At 44.4% G+C, this 24,067-nt stretch overlaps 1 protein-coding gene across 3 annotated transcripts; it reads right to left on the bottom strand.

Annotated features, from left to right (window-relative positions):
• Positions 1-319: 319 nt before the first annotated feature.
• COMMD4 (COMM domain containing 4) lies at positions 320-6,455 on the bottom strand. 3 transcript variants are annotated; one of them, XM_032865095.1, is made up of 8 exons: positions 6,396-6,455; positions 2,898-2,969; positions 2,625-2,690; positions 2,414-2,453; positions 2,001-2,120; positions 1,749-1,829; positions 1,242-1,418; positions 322-1,154 (listed from the first exon to the last, which is right to left on the bottom strand). In XM_032865095.1, exons 1-8 carry the CDS (start codon positions 6,396-6,398, stop codon positions 1,114-1,116), a joined length of 600 nt encoding a protein of 199 aa, XP_032720986.1. In that variant the 5' UTR covers positions 6,399-6,455; the 3' UTR covers positions 322-1,113. The 3 variants fall into 3 exon arrangements, with proteins under 3 accessions (XP_032720987.1, XP_032720988.1, XP_032720986.1); XM_032865096.1 differs by lacking the exon at positions 1,242-1,418 and having other exon boundaries at positions 320-1,241; XM_032865097.1 differs by lacking the exon at positions 1,242-1,418 and having other exon boundaries at positions 320-1,154.
• Positions 6,456-24,067: the final 17,612 nt, after the last annotated feature.

The following is a 24,067-nucleotide window of genomic DNA, read 5'->3' as shown; positions in this document are numbered from 1 at the left end:
AGATCAAGGAGCTGGCAGATTTGGTTCTTAGTGAGGGCCTTCTCCTGCTTTGCTGTTCTCATGTGGCCTTTTCTTGGTACACAATTGTGGACAGAGCCTTTCTTTTTTTTTTTTTTTTTAAGATTTTATTTATTTATTTGACAGAGAGAGAGAGAGATCACAAGTAGGCAGAGAGAGGCAGAGAGAGGAAGGGAAGCAGGCTCCCCGCCTAGCAGAGAGCCTGATGTGGGGCTAGATCCCAGGACCCTGGGAGCCGAAAGCAGAGGCTTCAACCCACTGAGCCACCCAGGCGCCCCCCTTTCTCTTCTTCTAAGGGCACTAATCCCTTCATGAAGGTCCCACTCTCATGACTTCATCTAAAACTAATTACTGTCCAGGGCACCTGGGTGGCTCAGTGGGTTAAAACTAATTACTGTCCAAAACCCCATCTCCTAAAACCATCTCACTGAAGGGTTAGGGCTTCAACAAGGAATAGGGGGTGGACACACACATGCAGCCCCTAACCCCACTCCTCTTGCCAATGAGTGGTTCAGGCACGGGCCCTCCTCTCTTCCAAACGAAGATGGCAGGAAGAGCGAGGCGCTCTCCTTTCTCTACTCGGGGCATCTGGCACTGGGGACGTGAGCTTGCTCCCAGCCTGCAGACACGGCCAGCACAGGAGGCAGAGCCACAAACACTGCAGGACTGGGAGCTAGAACCCTGACTTTCTGATCTACAGACAAGGTGTTTCATTTCAGTCCTCATTCTGCCTCACCCCTGACCTGCCTCAACCAGCAGCTGAAAAGAGAGAGCAAGTAATGGGCCAGGGAGGTCAGGATGTCACTTGGCTCCTCTCACAAAAACCTTTCATCTGAGCCAAACAGAAACCTGCGCACGCACTCCTTTACACTTGTTTATTCTTCCGGCTCATCGGAACTGTTGACAAGTGCCCTTCGCGGGGCAGGGAAGGCAATGCTCCAGAAGTCCTCAGAATCCTTATGCTGAATTCTCATGTGGGAACCTAGCAAGTCAGAGATCTGGGAGGCCCGGCCTCCAGGGTCCTGGAGTTGCGGCCACCCACGAAGAGGAGTTTGGAGGGCAGTGACGCAACACGGGCCCCAAACACCCTTCTCCTCAGCCCAGGGAGCTCATCAGGGTCTGAGCCTGCTTCAGTTCTGCAGAGGGAAGAGGTGAGCAGGTGGGTGGCAGTCTGGTGGGATCTGGGAGGGCCCCTTCCCCTTCCAGGGACAGCTGAGTCTCACCTGCAAGGAGGACCTGGAACTTGTCAGCTGAGAGCGACATGGCCACAGGCTGGGCTGCGGCGCCCGAGGCAGCTGCCACCTCCAGCTTCAGGTGCACCATGGGCTCTGCCACAGCCCGAAGCAAGCTGGAGCTCAGGGTGTAGTCCACCCGCCAGCCCACACCTGCCAGCCTGTTCACTGTGAAACGGGGTGGCTGTCAGGATCACAGGCTGCTGAGCTACACAGCCCTCAGCCCACACCCGGCTCCGCTCTCAACCCTTCAAGGCTGTGTGCCTTTGAGAACCTCTCCTCCCTCTGACCCAGTGAAGGGGCTCAATAATCAGTAGTGAGATTATCCACAGCAGGTCTCAGAGGAAAGAAATCTGGGCTGGAGTCAGGAGTCCTGGCTCCGTGACTGCCTGACATGTGACCAGGGTTAAGTCTCCTTTCTGAGGACCAGCACCTCACACGCAGCATGCATCTTCCAGAACGGAGCCCAAACTCCACCCCGGCCCCTGCCACACTTACCACGCAGGCTGCAGGTCCGCAGATGCTCCTGTAGGGGGCTTTGCTTCTCCTCATAACAGCGACACAGGCTGGCCGCGTGCTCTGGGGACAGAATGGAGGCCCCTTCATGTAGCCGGTGGGGGCTCAGACTGCTCACAGGGCCGGTGTCGGGCTCCCGGAGGGCAGGGCACATCTCAAAGCCACTCGGCCTGGCCTGCTGCCCAGCACCCCGGGGCACACAGGTCCCCCGCCCGCCTGCCTGCATACCCGTACCTTTGGGGAGCCCCAGCTGCTGCAGTTCACTAGACAAGGACTCGCCATCCACGCTATGCTTGGCCGCACTGGAGAGGATGAAACTCAGCACTGCCACCGTGGCCTTGACATCGCCCGACTCTGGGGGGACCCATGGGTGGGGTAGGGGGTGTCACTGTGGCCTTGGCCACCTTCTTGTTGCCCCACTATCTTCAGCTCCCAGCACCCGGGCCTCCTTGAGCCATGAGCACAGCTACTGCCTCCCCAGGAACAGGCAGAGGGCGGGACTGGCAACACAGCTCCTTCCCTGGGGCTCCTCTCCTGAGGCAAGTGCAGCAGGAGAGGCTGCTGGGAGGAGGGGCCTCTGTGCTAAGCCCCGCTGAGCTGAGCATCCACTGCGGCCCAAAGGTCTGCAGGACTGAGTGGGTACTCACCAAACCTGGCATCAGCAGTGAGCTTCAGGATCTTCTCGTACTATGGGGAAAGGAGGCCCTCAGAGTATGCCAGGCCCCTGCTCACCAGCCGCCTGCACCCCAGTCTGCATCCTGATTGCCCTCCCCCCCACCACCCCCGGTTCTGGTGCACTTTCAGGGCAGTAAGGATCAGAGGGTCATGGGACAGTGGGGTGCTGGGCCCTGCACTCACGTCAATCCCCTGTCCCAGAAGCTCCTTCAGCACCTGGCTACACAGCAACCTCAGCTTCACGGAGGACTGGAGGGGAAGGCCTTGCATGAGCCAAACTGGCCCACCCCCCACCCCCATGCTGGGGGGCTGGCCACATGATTAGAGTCACACAGCAGGCTAGGACAAACTGAGGGCCCTGAGGCCCCAACCTCAGAGGGACCTCACCACCCTCCCTCCCCAAAGCCCCTACCCTCAGTCCCCGCCTCCCACCCTAGAAGACCCCGTGCACTCAACAATCTTGGCCAGCGTGCTGATCTCCGCCAGGACCCAGTCAGGACAGTCCAGATCACCACAGAACCGGAACCTCTGCACAGGAGTGAGGCAGGCAATCAGGATTCAGGGCTCAAGTGTGGCCAGGGGTCTCCCACATTACTGTTCTTCAGGGACCCCTGCTTCCTGTCCAAGATGGATGCCACTGGCCATTTGTTCTCTCCTATTTCCAGGCTGTTTAGAGAAACCCCTCACAGACCCACCTGCCACCAAACCTTGCTCTGTTGCCTATCCTAGGCATTCATGTGCTCAGAAAACACGGACTGTGGCAAACTTCTCTGTGGCAGACCCCATTCTAAGCGCTGGGATTAGAGAACAGAACAATGTCCTTGTCATGATGTCAGTGACCTATCACCTCCCCCGCCAGTTCCAGCCACACTGGCCTCCCTGATATTCCGGCTACACCAGGCACTCCCCATCCTGTCCCTGCTGGCCCTCTGCACACCCTGCTCTCTCACCTCTTTCTGGTCTCTGCTCAAATGGGCCTTCTCTGACCTTCCTTCCTTCTTTTTTCTTTCTTTTCTTAAGATTTACTTATTTATTTGAGACAGCACGAGAACACGAATGGGAGGGGCAGAGGGAGAGGGAGAGAGAATCTCAAGCAGACTCTGCACGGAGCGCAGAGCCTGACCCAGGGCTCGGTCCCAGGACTCTGAAGATCATGACCTCAGCTGAAACCAAGAGTTGGACACTTAACCAACTGAGCCACCAGGCACCCCTGCCCATACTTTCTAAAACAGCCTCTTGTACAAAGGAGTTTCAGAGGCCAGTGGGTATGTTCGTTATCTTGATCGTGGGAACATATACATTTCAGAACTTATTGAACTGTACATTTATACACGTGTGTTACTATTGATTTTATCTCAGTAAAACTGTTCAAAAATAAAATAGCTCTTCTGCATCATGCTTTAGTCCCTAACCTTTCTTGATCTCCACAGAAGACATCACATTTATTATTTCCTCGAGGTCTGTCTCCTGTTAGAATGCAAACCCATCCTGTTGGCCACATCTTGCCAATATTCTCCATTCCCTGGATCAACTGTCCTTCGGCCTGTCTGCCCGGCAAAGCTCCAGAGCACAGCAACATACATGGCCAGCTTCCCACATCTCTTACATATGGGCTGCTTACAGATGCTGGGAACAAAACCCCGCAAACCAAGGACACCTCACACCCACATTCTCCTGGTTCTGCTGGGCCCTCAGTGCAGCCTGGCAACACCATATCCCCTACTTGCCCCAACCAGTCACCTTCTCGGTCACATCAGACCTGCTCCATGATCCTTCAACCACCAGCTCTCTTGCTGTTTTTGGTCTGAACCCCCAGCATTGGTGCTTCTATGTGGGCTTCCCATGAAGTCTTCTAGCCGTGGTCCCAAATGACTGTCACTAAATCTGGCCTTCCTCTTCCCAACTCCTCAGCAGCATCCCACATGAACCTGTCCTCCCTGGTGAAGCAGCATACAGGAGAGTATTGTTCCCTGTCCTGGCCTCAGTCTCATTTGCTGGCTCACCCTCCTTCCCCCAGCCCCCAAATGGTGATCTCCGCACACTGCCTGCATCATTACTCTGGGACAGGGGCCTGGGACAACTGATGAGGTGACAGGGCATTAAGGATAGTCTTGCACTTTTGTCTCTATTTCAGGAGTTTTTCACCTTTTTCTGCCATAGCCTCATCTGGCATCTGGTGGAGCCTTATAGGCCTTTCTCAAAACCATGTTTTTAAATGCATAAAATACACAGGATTGCACAGGAAACTAAGTTATCAGGACAAATTGGTGATGTGATGTTTCAAGTCTAATACCCATAACTTAAAAACGATCTGCATAAATATGTGAACAATGTCACTAGCTGTAATATGATATGAAAATAACTAATTTCTATTGATGACAAAGTCAGAGGTGCTATGAATAACTGGGGCTGGCTGCCAACATTCATAATGGAAGGAAATGCTAAATTTGAAGTTAGTGAAAATTAAGATGTGAGATTTTTCCTAAGTTCATGGGCCCCGACTTCTACTCACAGAAGTCATCTACCATCTCTGTGTTATCTACATTTTTTTACAAGGATGTGTTCCTTGTGTAATTTCTTAAAATGCTGGCATTTCTCTAGGTTCTGCGCTAGGTCCTCTGTTCCCAATTCACATCACTGAGATGTTACATGTTTTTAGGCTTACATGGATCATCTTTGTGCTGACTCCCCAATTTATAACTGCATTGTAGCTTCTCTTCTGAGTCTTAGACCCTTAAATCTAGACTGTCTTCTAGCCAGCTGCACCTGATAACTAGCAGAAACCTCACAGAGAGCCGCCCATCAAAGTTAACTTTTGGTCTTCACACTAAAACCTGCTCCCCTTCCTATGTTTTCCACCCCACTGAGCACCACCACCCAGGAGCCAACCCCAGTCACCCAGCTCTCCCTTTTCCCTCATGCGTTTCCCCACTTCTATCTCCACTCTCTCCGCCCTAACTCAGGTCACCACCATCCCCTGGGGGGTCTGCTCCCCTCCTGCTCCCTCCACAAGTCAGCCAAGAGGATTTTCCTAGCTTCCCAGGGCCCTCTTCTTAAAGTCTAAACTCCTTTCAATGCTCTCAAGACCCAGAAGGATTTGGTCTTTGTTACCTGTTGAGCCTCGTCTTTCACTAACCTCCAGGTGATACCCTTCCAACTAGGTTATGTGCATCCTAGCGAGCCATGCTCTCTCTCACCTGAATGCTGTTCTCTGAAGATAGAGGGCCCCCTCCCCAAGCCTCCTAACCCCTGGTACACAAACTTCACTGCAGCCGGCCAGTTCTCTTCCCTGCCCCCACACCCTCCGGTTGCTGTCACCCTCAGGAAGCCTTCCTAACGCTACACACAAGGCACAGTTAGGTCCCCTCCCCTCAAGTCTTAATTATGCCTGCCAAGTCAAGCCTCCTGCAGCTTAAGCCCCAGTGCCTGGCACGCTGGATGGTGCAGAGGAGGCACTCAAAGTCTGTTGAAGGAATAAATGGATGGAGCTGTTGAGAAGTCCCAACCCCACGTCTACTCCTTTCTGGCTCTGGGAAGGATGGAAAGACTTCCGAACAGGGTGTAAGACTGAGCCTAATTCTATGCAAGTTGTTCTCCAGGTCGCACAGGAGGGCCGGGAAGAGGGCACCTCTGGGAGGTCGTCCCGGGGCGAGGAAGGCTTGGAAGCGCTCCCGTTCCAGTCAGCATCCACTTCCAGCCCTGGGGGGTGCTGGCCCTTCCTTCCCGCCGAGGAAGCACCGGGACTCCAAGCTCGCGGCTCCCCAGCCCGCCCGTCCTGCCAGCCGGACGCTCGGCCCTCACGACCGCACCCAGGTGTCTGCCGAGGGGCCGGGACTTCCTCCACCTCCCCGCCCCGGCGCTCAGTCTCCCGTGGCAACAAAGGCGAGAGTCGGGTCCCTTACAGCCCGCCAGGGCGCCCCGCCTCCCCGCCTCCCGTCAACCCCCGGCCCTCACCATCGCGCTAGCAAGCCGACCCGCGTCCTCCTCCGACGCGCGCGCACTGCTGACGCGACGGTCACGTGTGTGGGCGGGGCTTTCGGGCAGGGGGCGAGCCTGGCCGGTTCGGGGGCGGGGTCGGGGGAGCGCGGGTGGCCGCGGCTGGAGCTCCCGGGGAAGGCTGATGAGCTCACTGCCTGTCTCCCCAGAACCCCTTCCCGGAGGTGACCGGCATCAATCCCCCTCCCCGACCCGGTTTAGTTAGAAAAGAGGGCGTGGGAGTCACTGAATGTGTTCGACTTAAGGGAGCAGGAGTCCGGACCCCGGAGCACTTAGAATGATTCCCGTATGAAGGGGGATTCAGGTCGGTCCCTGTTCCCCGCCAGTAAGCCGTGCCCTTATCGATACCTATGGGCTGTGGCAAAAGGCGGTTTAAAAATTTTCCTGAAATATGATACACATACAGGAAATTGGACGTACTGTAAGTATAAAGGTTAAATGAATTTTCATAAACTGTACAGCCCACATCTCCAGCACCCATTTAAGGAAACATTACCAGTAAGCCACATAGCTCCTTCGAGTGCCTGAGTATTTCATTTAATTTTGATGAATTCCCCTTAGTTGCCTTAGTTACAGTTGGCTGTAACAATTCACATGCCCAGAACTCTCCCTGTGGCTTCACCAACATTAGATCTTTATCTTAGTTTTTCTCAATGGAATAGGAGAAAAATAGGCTGTTTTAAGTTGCATTAGCTTGCTTACTGGTGAGTTTGAACAGAAGATGGACTAGGAAAACTAAGTTTCCAATATTCACTTAAAGACGTTAAAAAAAAAAAAAAAACCAGCAACAGCGCCAAAAATACCCTAGAGAATAGACTAAAAAACCAAAAAAGAAATTGAACAATTTGAGATCTCTTTTTTTTTATTTTTTACAAACATATAATATATTTTTATCCCCAGGGGTACAGGTCTGTGAATCACCATAGCACATACCCTCCCCAATGTCCATAACCCCCCCCCACCCAACCCCCTCCCCCCATCAACCCTCAGTTTGTTTTGTGAGATTAAGAGTCACTTATGGTTTGTCTCCCTCCCAATCCCATCTTGTTTCATTTACTCTTCTCCTACTCCCTTAGCCCCACATGTTGCATCTCCTCTCCCTCATATCAGGGAGATCATATGATAGTTGTCTTTCTCCGATTGACTTATTTCACTAAGCATGATACCCTCTAGTTCCATCCACGTCGTGGCAAATGGCAAGATTTCATTGTATATATATACCACTTCTTCTTTATCCATTCATCTGTTGATGGACATCTAGGTTCTTCCCATAGTTTGGCTATTGTAGACATTGCTGCTATAAACATTCGGGTGCATGTGCCCCTTCGGATCACTACGTTTGTATCTTTAGGGTAAATACCCAGCAGTGCAATTGCTGGGTCATAGGGTAGCTCTATTTTCAACATTTTGAGGAACCTCCATGCTGTTTTCCAGAGTGGTTGCACCAGCTTGCATTCCCACCAACAGTGTAGGAGGGTTCCCCTTTCTCCGCATCCTCGCCAGCATCTGTCATTTCCTGACTTGTTAATTTTAGCCATTCTGACTGGTGTGAGGTGGTATCTCACTGTGGTTTTGATTTGTATTTCCCTGATGCCGAGTGATATGGAGCACTTTTTCATGCGTCTGTTGGCCATCTGGATGTCTTCTTTGCAGAAATGTCTGTTCATGTCCTCTGCCCATTTCTTGATTGGATTATTTGTTCTTTGGGTGTTGAGTTTGCTAAGTTCTTTATAGATTTTGGATACTAGCCCTTTATCTGATATGTCGTTTGCAAATATCTTCTCCCATTCTGTCAGTTGTCTTTTGGTTTTGTTAACTGTTTCCTTTGCTGTGCAAAAGCTTTTGATCTTGATAAAATCCCAATAGTTTATTTTGCCCTTGCTTCCCTTGCCTTTGGCGATGTTCCTAGGAAGATGTTGCTGCGGCTGAGGTCGAAGAGGTTGCTGCCTGTGTTCTCCTCAAGGATTTTGATGGATTCCTTTCTCACATTGAGGTCCTTCATCCATTTTTAGTCTATTTTCATGTGTGGTGTAAGGAAATGATCCAATTTCATTTTTCTGCATGTGGCTGTCCAATTTTCCCAACACCATTTATTGAAGAGGCTGTCTTTTTTCCATTGGACATTCTTTCCTGCTTTGTCAAAGATTAGTTGACCATAGAGTTGAGGGTCTATTTCTGGGCTCTCTATTCTGTTCCATTGATCTATGTGTCTGTTTTTGTGCCAGTACCATGCTGTCTTGATGATGACAGCTTTGTAATAGAGCTTGAAGTCCGGAATTGTGATGCCACCGACTTTGGCTTTCTTTTTCAATATTCCTTTGGCTATTCGAGGTCTTTTCTGGTTCCATATAAATTTTAGGATTATTTGTTCCATTTCTTTGAAAAAAATGGATGGTACTTTGATAGGAATTGCATTAAATGTGTAGATTGCTTTAGGTAGCATAGACATTTTCACAATATTTATTCTTCCAATCCAGGAGCATGGAACATTTTTCCATTTCTTTGTGTCTTCCTCAATTTCTTTCATGAGTACTTTATAGTTTTCTGTGTATAGATTCTTAGCCTCTTTGGTTAGGTTTATTCCCAGGTATCTTATAGTTTTAGGTGCAATTGTAAATAGGATTGACTCCTTAATTTCTCTTTCTTCTGTCTTGTCGTTGGTGTAGAGAAATGCAACTGATTTCTGTGCATTGATTTTATATCCTGACACTTTACTGAATTCCTGTACACGTTCTAGCAGTTTGGGAGTGGAATCTTTTGGGTTTTCCACGTATAGTATCATATCATCTGTGAAGAGTAATAGTTTGACTTCTTCTTTGCCGATTTGGATGCCTTTAATTTCCTTTTGTTGTCTGATTGCTGAGGCTAGGACTTCTAGTACTACGTTGAATAGCAGTGGTGATAATGGACATCCCTGCCATGTTCCTGACCTTAGTGGAAAAGCTTTCAGATATTCTCCATTGAGAATGATATTTGCGGTGTGTGAGATCTCTTTTTGATTACACATCCCACCCCCCATAAACCAGGCCCAGCTGGTTTTATTGTTGCAGCCTTTCAAGCTTTCAAAGGACAGAACCCATAGCAATTAAACTGCTCCATAAATAGAAAAAGATGGAAAGCTTCCCAGTTCATGCTAAAATCGATCTCATTTATAAAAAGCTTTTTAAAAATTATAAATGTCAGCATGTTGAAGTCAACAATGTGTTAAAATACTACACTATGTCAAAGAAAAACTTCATCTTAAGAATTATAAGACAGGGGTACCTGGGTGGCTCAGTGGGTTAAGCCTCTGCCTTCGGCTCAGGTCATGATCTCAGGGTCCTGGGATCGAGGCCTATATTGGGCTCTCTGCTCAGCGGGGAGCCTGCTTTCTCCTCTCTCTCTCTATGCCTGTCTCTCTGCATACTTGTGATCTCTCTCTCTCTGTTTCAAATAAATAAATAAAATCTTAAAAAAAAAAGAATTATAAGACAGGCTCAACTTCTGTTTCATTATACTAATAGGTTAAAGAAGAACACAGTTGATAAGACTTGGAAAACCAGTTTTGATTCAAAAAGAGAAAAAAGAAAAATTGGGAATAGGTGGAAACTGCCTTAAGTTGATGGAGTATTTGAAAAATGAAAGAGCAAACATGAGACTTAACATCAAAGTATTTAAATCTGGAAACTAGGCAAAAGGGTGTCCTTTTAATGTCATACTGAAACATTGTCTCACAGATTTGTTTCACAAATAGAGATTGACTATTTAGAGCAGTGGTTCTCAGACTTTTCAGTGTGTCAGAATCACCCGCAGGGCTTGGGGAGACAGAGGTGTGTCCCACCCTCAACGTTTCTAATTAAATAAGCCTGGGATAGGAAATGAAAACGTGCAATTTCCACAAGTTCCCACGTGATGCTGATGCTTCCGCTTTGAGGACTATACTTTGAAAACCACTAATGTAGGAAAACGTACCTGAAAAGTTATGTGATAATTTACAGATTTCTGTCTAGGAGAAAAGATAATCCCAAAGAGTACAGTTTTATCTCCCTGTAAGACATCAACAAATTTTCTAATTGGGCACACTAGAAATGCTTTTCAAAATGTTACTTGAACTTGCTTTACCATCTTACTGAGTCCTTCTTTTTTTATTATTATTATTATTTAAAGATTTTTATTTATTTATTTGACAGAGAGAGATCACAAGCAGGCAGAGAAGCAGGCAGGGAGGTGGGGGAAACAGGCTCCCTGCTGAACAGAGTTTGACGCGGGGCTCCATCCCAGGACCCTGAGACCATGACCTGAGATGAAGGCAGAGGCTTTAACCCATTGAGCCACCCAGGCGCCCCCCTGAGTCCTTCAATGATTAATATTCAACACTCATTCTTTCATTATTTGTATGACAGTCATGCTTTTACTTTTTGCAGATTAAACTTTGAGAAAGTATACTAGCCCTGAACAGGAAATACTCGTATACTTCAATACTAGACGAGACCCATTAAAGTCTGGAGCAGTTATGTGCCGGCATTACTGTGATCCAACATTATTCTAGATGCTTAGGCCAGTGGTTCTCAGCTGGGGGTGATTTTGCCTCTCAGGGGTATTTGGTAATGTCTGGCGATATTTTTCATTGTTACCACTAGGGAGTGCTGCTGGGATCCAGAAGACAGAGGCCAGAGATCCTCCTAAACATTCTACACCGCTCAGGACAGTCCCCCATAATGAAGAATTATCTAGCCAAAAATGTCAATAGTGCTGGTGTTAAGAAACTCTATTCTAGATAAATAAAACATGGGAAAACCACTAGCATAAATGTTGGAAAAGAAAAAAGCTCATATTTGCAGATGACAGTCTATCTGAAAAATCAAAAGAAGCACCTGAAGAAAAACTAGAAGTCACAAAATGCCAGTTGCCTGGGGTGGGGGGAGTTGGGATGACAGGGGTGGCGGGGGGCAGGGAGTGGGGAGCGGTGTGAGGTGGAGCATTGAGTGAGGCTCTCCAGGCCTACCTGGGGCAGAGGAGAGTCAGAAACCCACAGGTAAGCACTCACTTGTCCTAGCCCCATCCACCTCACAGGTGGAGAGCTAGAGGCAAGCAGGGGAGCCCAGGCCACATCTGTCTGACTTCCTATCAGCCTTCGAGAAAGCCAGAGGTCCAACTGGAAGGTCTTGAGAGCCCTGGCCCAGTTCTGGTTTCCCTTATGGAAGTGAGAGGCTGGAGGAGGGGCAGGGTCAGTCCAAACCATTGAGCCCATGAGGGGAGGACTCCAACCGGAACCCAGGAACCCTGGGACTAGGGGAAGACCCTATTCATTTGGTTCACAGATGCCTGTCGGAAGCCATTCCAGACTCTGGCCAGGATGAGTTTTTGGCTTCTAACTCCAAAGCCCACCTTACCTTTCCCTTTTATCTCAGCTGGCTTCCACAGTTAAGCACCCCCACATCAAGCATGAATGTCTCCCTTAGCTCCGGGGGACTGGGAGCACAGGGGCCAGGTCAGCTCCTTGGGCTGGACCAAATGGCCAGTCACAAATAAGCCCCAGTGCACCTTCACCATCAGCTGGGCCCTCCTGGACCACAGAGCCATGTCTGGGGGCAAGGGTGCTCTAGGGTTCTGGGGGTCCTGAGGGGATTTTAGGGATGAGCGCTTCCTGAGACTTCTACCTCCTTGCTGCGCACAGCAGAAGGACCACCCCAGACCCACTGCAGAAAACACTGAGCTTTGTATCCACCCCAACTCTTACCCTGGGGTCCCTCCCCAGGGGGCTGCTGAAAGGGGAACTGGTTCCATCTGTTGGGGAAAGGTCATAGGAAGTCACCTCTTTCAGGATTAGCCCTTCCTTCCTTCCTTCACTCACTCACTCACTCACTCACTCACTCACCACATACCCACTGATCACTTCTCAATGCCAGGCTCTGGGGTGATAGGTCAACGAGAGCCTCTGTCCTCCAGTGGGCACCCAGGGCTGGGGGAAAGGTAGGAGGCTCACTCATAGGAGGTGGTAATGGTGGGTGTGAATGTGGAGGGGGCAGTGGGAGCAAACTTAGGGTGAGGGTGTCCAGGCAGAGAGCCCAGCTTGTGTGTGGAAGCCTTCCTGATTCTTCCAACTATAGTCAGTCTTGACTAGATCACAAGGAAAGGCTTCAGTTTCTTAAAAATATTTAATACATTAAAATTACATAACTAGGGGTGCCTGGCTGGCTTAGTAGAGCATGTGACTCAATTTCAGGGTTGGGAGTTCAAGTCCCACATTGGGTGTAGAGATTACTTAAAAATAAAATATTTAAAATGAAATAAAAATAAAATTATATAACTAAACGTGAATATCATAATAAAAATCACAAAATACAACTAAAAGGCAACCCAGAGTATGGGAGAATATATCTGCAAATGACATAACCAGCAGAGGCTTAGTATCAAAAATATGTAAAGCACTTATACAACTCAACACCCAAAAAACAAATAATCCAATTAAAAATGGGTAGAAGACATAAACAGACATTTCTCCATTGAAGACATACAGATGGCTAGCAGATACATGAAAAGATATTCATCATCACTCATCATCAGGGAAATGCAAATCAAATACACAGTGAGACATCACCTTATACCTGTCAGAATGGTTAAAATAAAAAACACCAGAATAAACAAGTGTTGGTGAAGATGGAAAAAGCATCCCTCTTGCACTGTTGGTGGGAATGCAAACTGGTGCAATCATGGTGTAAACAGTATGGAGGTTTTATTTTAAAGTTAAAAATAGAACTATCAGGGCACCGGGGTGGCTCAGTCATTAAGCTTCTGCGTTCCACTCAGGTCATGATCCCAGTGTCCTGGGATCCAGCCCTGTGTCGGGCTTCCTACTCAGCAGGAAGCTTGCTTCTCCCTCTCCCTCTCCCCCTGCTTGTGTTCCCTCTCTCGCTGTCTCTCTGTCAGATCAATAAATAAAATCTTTAAGAAAAAATGAAACTATCCTATGATCCAATAATTGCACTACTGGGTATTTATACAAAGAATACAAAAACACTAATTCAAAGAGATATACACACCCCTATTTTTATAGCAGCATTATTTATAATAGCCAAATTACCAAAGCAGCCCAGATGTCCATCAATTAATGAATGGATAAAGAAGATGAGGAGGGGTGCCTTGCTGGCTCAGTCAGTGAAGAGTGACTCTTGATCTTGGGTTACGAGTTCAAGCTCCACTTTGGATGTAGAGATTACTTAAAACTAAAATCTTAAAAAAAGATGTGAGAGAGAGAGATATATATATATAATGGAATATTACTTAGCAATGAAAAAGAATGAATCTTGCTATTTGCAATGACACAGACAGAGCTAGAGAGTATAATGTTAAGTGCAATAAGTTAGAGGAAGAAAAATACCATATGATTTCATTTGTACGTGGAATTTAAGAAACAAAACAAGTAAGCAAAGGGAGAAAAAGAGAGACAAACCAAGAAACAGACTCTTAACTATAGAGAAAAATGATAGTTACCAGAGGGGAAGTTGGGGTCTGGGTAAAAAAGGTAATGGGGATTAAGGAGTGCATTTGTTGTGATGAGCAGTGGGAGATTAAAACAAAAACCTAGGGGCGCCTGGGTGGCTCAGAGGTTTAAGACTTTGCCTTCAGCTCAGGTCATGATCTCAGGGTCCTAGGATCGAGCCCCGCATCGGGCTCTCTGCTCAGCAGGGAGCCTGCTTCCCCCCCTCTCTCTGCCTGCTTGTGATCTCTCTCTCTCTCTGTCAAATAAATAAATAAATAAATAAAATCTTTAAAAAAAATAAATAAAATTAAAACCTAAAAAAATTTTCATTTTGACATAAAAAGTCATTAAAAATCACAAAATAGGGGCACCTGCATGGCTCAGTCCTTAAATGGCTGCCTTTGGCTCAGGTCATGATCCCAGGGGCCTGGGATCAAGCCCTGCATTGAGCTCCCTGCTCGGCAGGAAGCCTGCTTCTCCCTCTCCCATTTCCTCTGCTTGTGTTCCTTCGCTCACTGTGTCTCTCTCTGTCAAATAAATAAAATCTTTTTAAAAAGTCACAAAATATAGAAAAGTTAAATAAACAAACAAAATTAGTAAACTTCTTCTCTCCCCAAATACCTGCTCTAACAACACTTTCTGGGTTTTTTTTCCCCCCATGCACATGCAACTGTGACATAATAAGAAATAGATATTTGGTCTCTGCTCTCAGTTCCTGCCAGAGACAGAAGTTCCTGCTTTTGGGACCCTTCCAGATCTTGCCCTATGTATCTCTTCATTGGGCTGTTCACTTATACCCTTTATTATATAGTAAACCAGTGAGCATGTTTGCCCTAATTTCTGTCATCTGTTGTGGCAAATTCACTTGAGGGGATTGTGGAAACCTTGATTCATAGCCAACCAGACAGAAATGCAAGTAACCAGGAAACCCACTACTTCAATTGCTGTCTGAAGTGGGTGCAGTCTTGTGGGACTGACACCTTAACCTATGGGTTTGGATGCTAACTCAGTATACAGTGTCAGAATTTAATTAATGGTAGGACACTCAGCTATTTTGTGGGTCTGCTTGTGTTGACTAGTTTTTCTCTTAATTTTTGGGTACATTTTCTTCTTCACATGTCTAGTAAATATTTCTTAATATGTTGAACATTGTGACTATACATTGTAGAAATTTAGATTATGTTATCTTCCTCTAAATAGTGTTGAATTTTGTTTTGGAAGGCAATTAAATCACTGATGGATTAACTTGATCATGTATATCAAGGCTTGGTTTTAGGTTTGTTAGGGTGTGTCTTTTTCCATTTTGCCCTTATTCCTATCCTAGGGAATCTTCCTTACTCCAAAAGCATAGCCTTCTAGACCCTCATGTGAATGTTTGGGATGTTCACCAAGACTTCTCCACTCCAGCTGGGTCAGAATTCCAGTGTCTCCCCAGGATCCTGTTTCACTCTCTGTGAACAGGATCCTGTTTCACTCTGTTTCACTCTCAGCTCCCTGGGAACTGTTTTCTGCTAAGCCTCACAGAGTTTCAGTTCACATATTCACTATTTAGAATTTGACCAAAGAGCTGAGGAGAATCCCTGTAAGATTTCTGAGGCTGCTTCTTTGTAACTTCTTTCTGGCACTCTACCATACACATTTTTGCATCCCTGAACTCCAGAAATATCTCTATTTCTTCTATTAAGCAGGATTGATGCTGTCTACCTGAACTCCACCTTCTTGTGCCATCATTTGGGGCTTGGAAATGTCTTCCAGGCAGAAAGATGTGAAACCCACTTCATATTATTACCTTCTCTCAGAGATTGTAACCTTGCACTGTCTATTGCCCAATGCCTGAGGAGCATGTCTTTATACATGTTGTTCAGCTTTTTAGCCTTATGATGGGAGGCTATATCAATATTCTATCATGGTCACAATCAGAAGTGCTGTTATTAATTCCATTTTAAAAAAGAAAATAAAGACCAACAATTCTAAGAAAAATGGGAAAGACATATAAAAGTTTAAAGGAAAAAAATGCCGTTTCTCCTGACACATAGAAAAAGATGCTCAGTCTCCCTGATAAGAAAAATACAGATTAAGACTAAATGGAGGGTGTCTAGGTGGCTCGGTGGGTTAAAGCCTCTGCCTTCAGCTCAGGTCATGATCCCAGGGTCCTGGGATTGAGCCCCACATCAGGCTCTCTGCTCAGTGGGAAGCCTGCTTCCCCCACCCCCCTCTCTGCCTGCTTCTCTGCCTACTTGTGATCTCTGTTTGTCAAATAAATAAATAAAATATTTTTTTAAAAAAAGACTAAATGGATAAACTTCTACTTATGGCCATTATGGAGTAATAAGGACTAGATTTACATCTCCCCTTGAACAACTAGAAAAACTGGACAAAATACATAAAACAACAGCTCTCAGACATTAGAAAGTAGGTAGAGCAGAATTATAATTTCTAAAAGAAGGTGAAACTTATATCTTCCTCATTTTACTGCTATAAGCAACCAACAGCCTGCAACCTGGGGAAGGGGAATCCAAATAAAGCCCAGCTCTCTTGCTGAGTTGAGATGGGAGACTGGAGTTTAGGAAGATCAAGGCAGATAGAATCTGAGGCAGAATACCAGAGAGGAGGACACTTCAGAGAGAGAGCATGAGTGAGCACATTCTGGAAAAATACAGAAGATGCCTGAAGTATTTGGCTCAGTACTGACATATACACATGTGAAAGAAAACAAGTATGGAGGGGAAAACTGGAAAGCAGAAGACCAAACAATTCCCAGAGCTTACAAGAGACTAGAAATAATTCGTATTTTCTCTAGCCAGAATAGGAACATCTCCTAATACACAGGACATTGAACAGAATCCTTAAAAATGTTTTGTCTTAACAGGGATGCTCAAATAGCACTGGGATAAAGTCTGGTCTGAAACTGTCCTAACAAAGCTTGAAAGCAAGCCTTGAATAGATCTAATTATTTATTTATTTATTTATTTATTTATTTTTTAAATTTTTTTAAGATTTTATTTATTTATTTGACAGACAGAGATTACAAGTAGACAGAGAGGCAGGCAGAGAGAGGAGGAAGCAAGCTCCCTGCTGAGCAGAGAGCCCAATATGGGGCTCGATCCCAGGACCCTGGGATCATGACCTGAGCCAAAGGCAGAGGCTTTGACCCACTGAGCCACCCAGGCGCCCAGATCTAATTTTTTAAAAGTAACTTAAATGATGTGGGAACAAAGTTCAAAACTATTTGAAAGAAAATGACTAAATTCAGTTTCTACAACATCAGAATCACAGTGTCTACCACCTAGTCAAAAATTACCAGGAATGCAAAGAAGGAAGATAATAGGAGCCATAACAAGGGGAAAAATCAATCCATGGAAATAGACCCTGAAATGATAGAGGTGATGTAATTAGCAGATAGGGACATTTAAAAACAGTGGTTATAAATATGTTCCATGTGTTCAAGAAGGCAGGGAAAAATCTGAACATGATGAGAAGAGATAAATGGAAGATATTTAAAAAGTCATTTCTAGAGACAAGAAAAGGTCAACAAATGCATGGGATTAACAGATTAGTCATTGCAGGAAAAAAAGATCAGTGAACCTGAAGGCAGTGAACTTAAATAGAAGGTATCCAAAGTGAATTGAGGATAGGAGACCCATTATAGTTGATCATTCAGTTTCTGTTGCAGTTCTGCCATACTTATGATTCACTTCTGTGCCTAATTTCCTACCCAGTCTACTCTCCAGGGGCGGGAGAAGAGAGTTTCTTTAAATCCTGTCTTAGGGGGCACCTGGGTGGCTCAGTCAGTTAAGTGTATGCCTTTGGCTCAGGTGGTGATCTAAGGGTCCTGGGATTGAGCCCTGTGCGGGGCTCCCTGCTCACCAGGGATTCTGCATCTCCATGTCACTCTCCCTTGGCTTTCCCTCTCTCTCTTTCTCTCTTAAATAAATAGGTAAATTCTTAAAAAAATAATAAATAAAACCTGTCTTTGGCTATGAATGGCCTCTCACTAGCAAAAGAGAGAATACTTCTTTTATTTATTTACTTACTTACTTATTTGTCAGAGAAAGAGAAAGAGAGAGAGGGAGCACAAGCAGGGGGAGCAGCAGGCAGAGGGAGAAGCAATCTCCCCACCAAGCAAGGAGCCTGATGCAGGACCCAATCCCAGGACCCTGGGATCATGACCTGAGCTGAAGGCAGACACTTAACTGACTGAGCCACCCAGGCGTCCTAAAAGAAAGTCTATTTCAAGAATCTATGACTGCTCTGAATTGATAGTTGACTAAGTCTGCCATTCTATTTATTTAGAAAAAGGTAAGTTGGTTGACTTTGGAGTATTCTAGTGAACCAACTTTTATTATAAAAACTGGTAAATAAAATGGAAAGAATCAAGTATTTTTTTCCTGCCTCTCATATAAATTATACCTTAGCATTACCAAATAGGAGAGTGGATGAGGGAAAATTATTTCTTTTTTATTGTGATGAAATACACATAAAATTTACCAACCTGCCCATTTTTATATGTACAGTTCAGTGGTAGTAAATATATTCACCCTGTTCTGCAGCCATGGCCACCATTTCCACAACTTTCTGTCTTGTAAAACTGAAAGTCTGTACCCATTAAACAATAACTCCCCATTCTCCCCTCTCCCCACCCCTGGCAGCTGCCATTCTGCTTTCTGTCTTTACGATTTTGATTACTATAAGTACCTTACAGAAGTGGAATTATACAATATTTACTGTTTATGATTGGCTTAATGTCACTTAGAATCATGCCTTTAAGGTTCGCACATGGTATAGTATATTGCAGAATTTCATTCCTTTTTAAGGCTGTGTAATATTCCATTGTATGTATATACTGCATTTTGCTTACCTATTCATCTGCCCATGGACACTTGAGTTGCTTCCACGTTTTAGCAACTGGGCATAATGCTGCTAGTTTGTAACATGGGAGTACAAATATCTCTTCAAGATCCTGCTTTGAATTCTTTTGAATATATACCCAGAAGTGGAATGGTAATTCTCTTAAATTTTTTGAGAATCTTCATACTGTTTCCACACCAGTGGTACCACTTTACATTCCCACCAACAGTTCACAGGTGCTCCCATTTCTTCACATCTTTGCTTATGCTTGTTTTCTGGTTGTTTGTTTGTTTTTCTATAGTAGCTATCCTAATACGTACAAAGTGATATCTCTTTGTAGATTAGAGTTGCATTTTCCCTAATTGCTAGTGATATTGGGCATCTTTTCATGTGTTTATAGGCCATTTGTATGTTTTCTTTGGACAAATGTCTATTCAGGTCATTTGCCCACTTCTGAACCAGGTTGTTTTTTTGTTGAGTTTTAGGAGTTCCTAAACTTTTAGGAGTTTAGAATGTGTATTTTAGATATTAATCTCTTGTCAGATGTATGATTTGCAAATCTTTTCTCCATTCTGTGGGTTGAATTTTTACTCTGTGGATAGTAGTCTTTTGAACCATAAAATCTCTTAATTTTCATGAATCCAGTTTGTCTATTCATGTTGGGCTCTCTGCTTAGCAGGAAGTCTGCTTCTCTCTCTCCCCTTGTTCCTCTCCCTGCTCATGCTCTCTCTCTCTTTCTCTCTCTCAAATAAATAAATAAATAAATAGATAAATAATCTTAAAAAAATAAATGTAAATGGGGGACATTACTACCAATTCAACAGAAATAAAGAGGTTTGTAAGAGTATGGTGAACAATTGTATTTAACAAATTGGATAACCTTGATGAAATGGAAGAATTCCTAGAAACACAAAACCTACCAAGACTAATTAATGAAGAAATAGAAAATCTGAATAGGCCTATAAATAGTAAAGACCTTAAATCAGGAGTAAAAAAATCTCTCATCAAAGAAAAGTCCCAGACTTGATGGCTTCACTGCTGAATTCAACCAAAACCTTAAATAAGAACTAATATCAATACTTTTCAAACATTTCCCAAAAAATGGAAAAGGAGAGACCCTTCCTAACACATTATCTGAAGCCAGCATACCTTGGCACTAAAGCCAGAAAAAGACACTGTAATAAAACTATAGACCAACATCCCTCACAAACTTTGATCCAAAAATCCTCAGCAAAATGCTAACAAGCAGAAGTCAGCAAGCATATTAAAAGGATATATCCCCAAGACCAAGTGGGATTTATTCCTGGAATGCAAGGATGGTTCAATACACGAAAATTGATCAATATGCCACATCAACAAAATGAAGGGGGAAACACTTGATTGTTTCAATTGATTCAGAAAAAGCATTTGAAAATTCAACACCTTTTCATTATAAAAAACACTCAACAAAATAGGAATGAAAGGGAATTACCTCTATATAATAAAAGCAACATATTAAAAACCCACAACAAATATAATACTCAATGGTGAGAGACAAACAGCTTTTCCTCTAAGATCAGGAACAAGACATGTATTTCCACTTTCACCACTTCTACTCGACATACTACCGGAAAGTCCTAGCCACAGCAATCAGCTAAGAAAAAGAACTAAAAGGCATCCAAATTGGATCCATGGGGCTGGATCCCAGGACCTTAAGATCATGACCGGAGCCAAAGGCAGATGCTTAACAGACTGAGCCACCCAGGCATTCCCCCTGCCATTTACATTTCTGATTTTAGAAATTTGAGTCTTATTTTTTTTTCTTAGTCCATCTAGTTAAAGTTTGTCAACTTTTTTTTTAAAAGAGAAGTGTCTTTTTTTTTTTTTAATATTTTACTTATTTGACAGAGAGAGAGAGTGCACAAGTAGGCAGAGTGGCAGGCAGAGGGAGAGGGAGAAGCAGGGTTTCCACCAAGCAGGGAGCCCGGTTCAGGGCTCAATCCCAGGAGCCTGGGATCATGACTTGAGCCGAAGGCAGCCACTTAACTGACTGAGCCACCCAGGCGCCCCAAAGTTTGTCAACTTTTTAAAAGAGATCTATTTATTTATTTGAGAAGGAGAGCATGTACACACATGTGAGTGGAGAGGGAGAGAAGCAGACTCGCTGCTGAGCATGGAGCCCAATGCAGGGCTTGATCTCACAACCCTGATATCACAACCTGAGCCAAAATCAAGAGTTGGATGCATAACCAACTGTGCAACCCAGGAGTCCCTCAACTTTCTTGATTTTTATGAAGAACCACCTTTTGGTTTCATTAATTTTTCTGTTTTCTAGTCTCTGTTTCTTTTTTCTTAGCTCTAGTCTTTATTCTTTCTCCCTTGTACTAGTTGTGGGCTTAGTTCATTTGTTTGTTATTAGGTTGGTTGATTTGAGATCTTTCTTGTTGTTTAGTGTAAGTATTTATAGCTACAAATTCCCCTTTAGCTTCACTTCTGCTTCATCTAGTAAGTTTGGGTATTCAGTTTCATTCACTTCTAAGTATCTTCTAATTTCCATTATGATTTCGTCTTTCATCTATTGATTGTCTAAAAGTGTATCGTTTAGTGGAGCTTGGGTGGCTCAGTCAGCTACCCAAAGTTATAGTATACTAGCTTTTACACTAATAATTGTGTTTTTTTCATAAATGTAAGTCTCTCAAAGTGGGTAGAAAACAAAAAGTACAGTTGCAAATCAAGATTCTTAAAATATCCTGGGGTGCCTGGGTGGCTCAGTGGGTTAAAGCCTCTGCGCTGGGCTCGGGTCGTGATCTCAGAGTCCTGGGATCGAGCCCCGCATCGGGCTCTCTGCTCAGCGGGGAGTCTGTTTCCCTTCCTCTCTCTCTCTGTCTGCCTCTCTGTCTACTTCTGATCTCTGTCAAATAAATAAAATCTTTTAAAAAAAGATTCTTAAAATATCCTTTTATACAATAAAAGGATAGGCTGAGTAATAGTCCATTGTATATATTTATATAATAAAAGGATATTTTAAGAATCTTGATTTGAGGGGTGCCTGGGTGGCTAAGTGGGTTAAAGCCTCTGCCCTCGGCTCAGATCATGATCTCAGGTTCCTAGGATCGAGCCCCACATCAGGCTCTCTGCTCAGCAGAAAGCCTGCTTCCTCCTCTCTCTGCCTGCTTCTCTGCCTACTTGTGATCCCTGCCTGTCAAATAAATAAAATCTTTTTAAAAAAAGAATCTTGATTTGAATATTCATCTGGGGCAAAAAGAGACAAAAATTAGGAACTTTGCATGATGGACTTACTGGACATTTGATAATTTTAAGGAACTGCTAATTTCACCTTTTAGGTCTAATCATAGTAATATACTTTTGTTTATTTTGTTTAAAAAGAATCATTATCGGGGCACCTGACCATTTCAGTTGGTTAAGCATCTGCCTTTGGCTCAGGTCATGATCTCAGGGTCCTGGGATCAAGTCCTGCATCGGGCTCTCTGCTCAGTGGGGAGCCTGCTTCTTCCCTCCCTCTGCCTGCTGCTCCCCCTGCTTGTGCTCTCTCTCTGTCAAGCAAATAAATAAAATCTTAAAAAAATAAATAATCATTACCTTGAAGATACACATACTGAAGAATTTATAGATGATGTTATATGAAGCTTGGGATTTGCTTCAGATAATTCAGTAGAAGCTGGGTATGGAGAGTATAGAGGGAGCAGGATTATTTGGTAATGATTGAAAATGAGTGATGGGATTGTTATTTTCTCTATCTCTGTATAGATAGAAAATTTCCATAAAAAGAAAAGTTTAAAAAGTATAAATCCTCATTTAGATGGTTGGATGTGCTGCATACATGAATGTGCTGTATGTATGAACTGCATACAGTTCTCCCTCACCATCTGCAGTTTCATTGTGTGTGTATGTGTGTGTCTTTCACTTTCCGTACCTTGACCTGTAGTCAAGCATAAACTGGAAGCAGATGATCGTGCCATATGTCAGTCACTAGTAGCTTAATGCTACCTCACAGTGTCCAAGATGTTCACCTCATTTTGTGTCATTTTATAGGCAAATTATCATCTCACGTCATCCAAGAAGGATGAGTAAAATATATTTTGAGAGACAGAGCGACCACATTCATAGAACCTTTAAAAGAAAAAAAAAAAAAAGACAGTTGAGGGTGCCTGGGTAGCTCAGTCATTAAGCATCTGCGGAAGCCTGCTTTTCTCTCTCCCACTCCCCCTGCTTGTGTCACTTCTCCTGTTTTGTCTCTGTCAAATAAATGAAAAAATTAAAAAAAAATGGGAGTTGATACACAATATTACATTAGATTCAGGTGCATGACATATTGATTCAACCACGGTGTTGTGCTATTCCTATAGCAAATTTAGCTACCATCTGTCACCATACACTGTTACAGTATCACTGGCCCTACTTGTTATGCTGCACCTTTCACCCCCATGACTTACACATCCCAGTAATGGAATTATGGGATCATATGATATTTCTTTTTTTTAAAGATTTTATTTATTTATTTGACAGAGAGAGAGAGATCACAAGTAGGCAGAGAGGCAGGCAGAGAGAGAGGGGGAAGCAGAGCCCGATGCAGGGCTAGATCCCAGGATCCTGATACCATGACATGAGCCGAAGGCAGAGGCTTAACCCACTGAGCCACCCAGGTGTCCCGATATTTTTAGTTTAAAAATTTTGAGGAACCGCCATACTGTTTTTCACAGAGGCTGCTCCAGTTTGCATTCCCACCAACAGTGCACGAGGGTTCCTTTTTTTTTTTTCCCATATCCTCACCGACACTTGTTATTTCTTGTTTTTTTGGTACTAGCCATTCTAACTGGTGTGAGGTGACATCTCATTGTGGATTTGATTTGCCCTTCCCTAATGATTAGAGACGTTGAATATTTTTTCACATGCTTGTTGCTATCTGTATGTCTTCTTTGGAAAAATGTCTATTCGGTTCCTCTGCCCATTTTTAAATTGAACTGGTTTTGTTTTGTTTTGATTTGATTTGTAGAAGTTCCTTATATATTTTAGATATTAACTCCTTTTTAGATATATCATTTACAAATACATTCTCCCATTCTGTAGGTTGCCTTTTCATTTTGTTAATGGTTTTCTTCACTGTGCAATCTTTTTTAGTCCCAGTTGTTTATTTTTGCCTTTGTTTCCCTTGCCTGAGGAAACATTTCTAGAACAATGTTGTTAAGACCAATGTCAAACAGATTACTGCTAATGTTTTCTTCTAAGAGTTTTATTGTTTTAGGTCACACATGTAGTTTTTTTTGTTGTTGTTGTTTTGTTTTGTTTTTTTTGCGGCGGGGCCGGGGGGGGGGTGGGGAGG

Source organism: Lontra canadensis, unplaced genomic scaffold (genome assembly GCF_010015895.1).
Source record: "Lontra canadensis isolate GAN:19392208 unplaced genomic scaffold, GSC_riverotter_1.0 scaffold28, whole genome shotgun sequence".
NCBI lineage: Eukaryota > Metazoa > Chordata > Mammalia > Carnivora > Mustelidae > Lontra > Lontra canadensis.
This window is presented reverse-complemented; position numbering and strand designations above follow the sequence as displayed.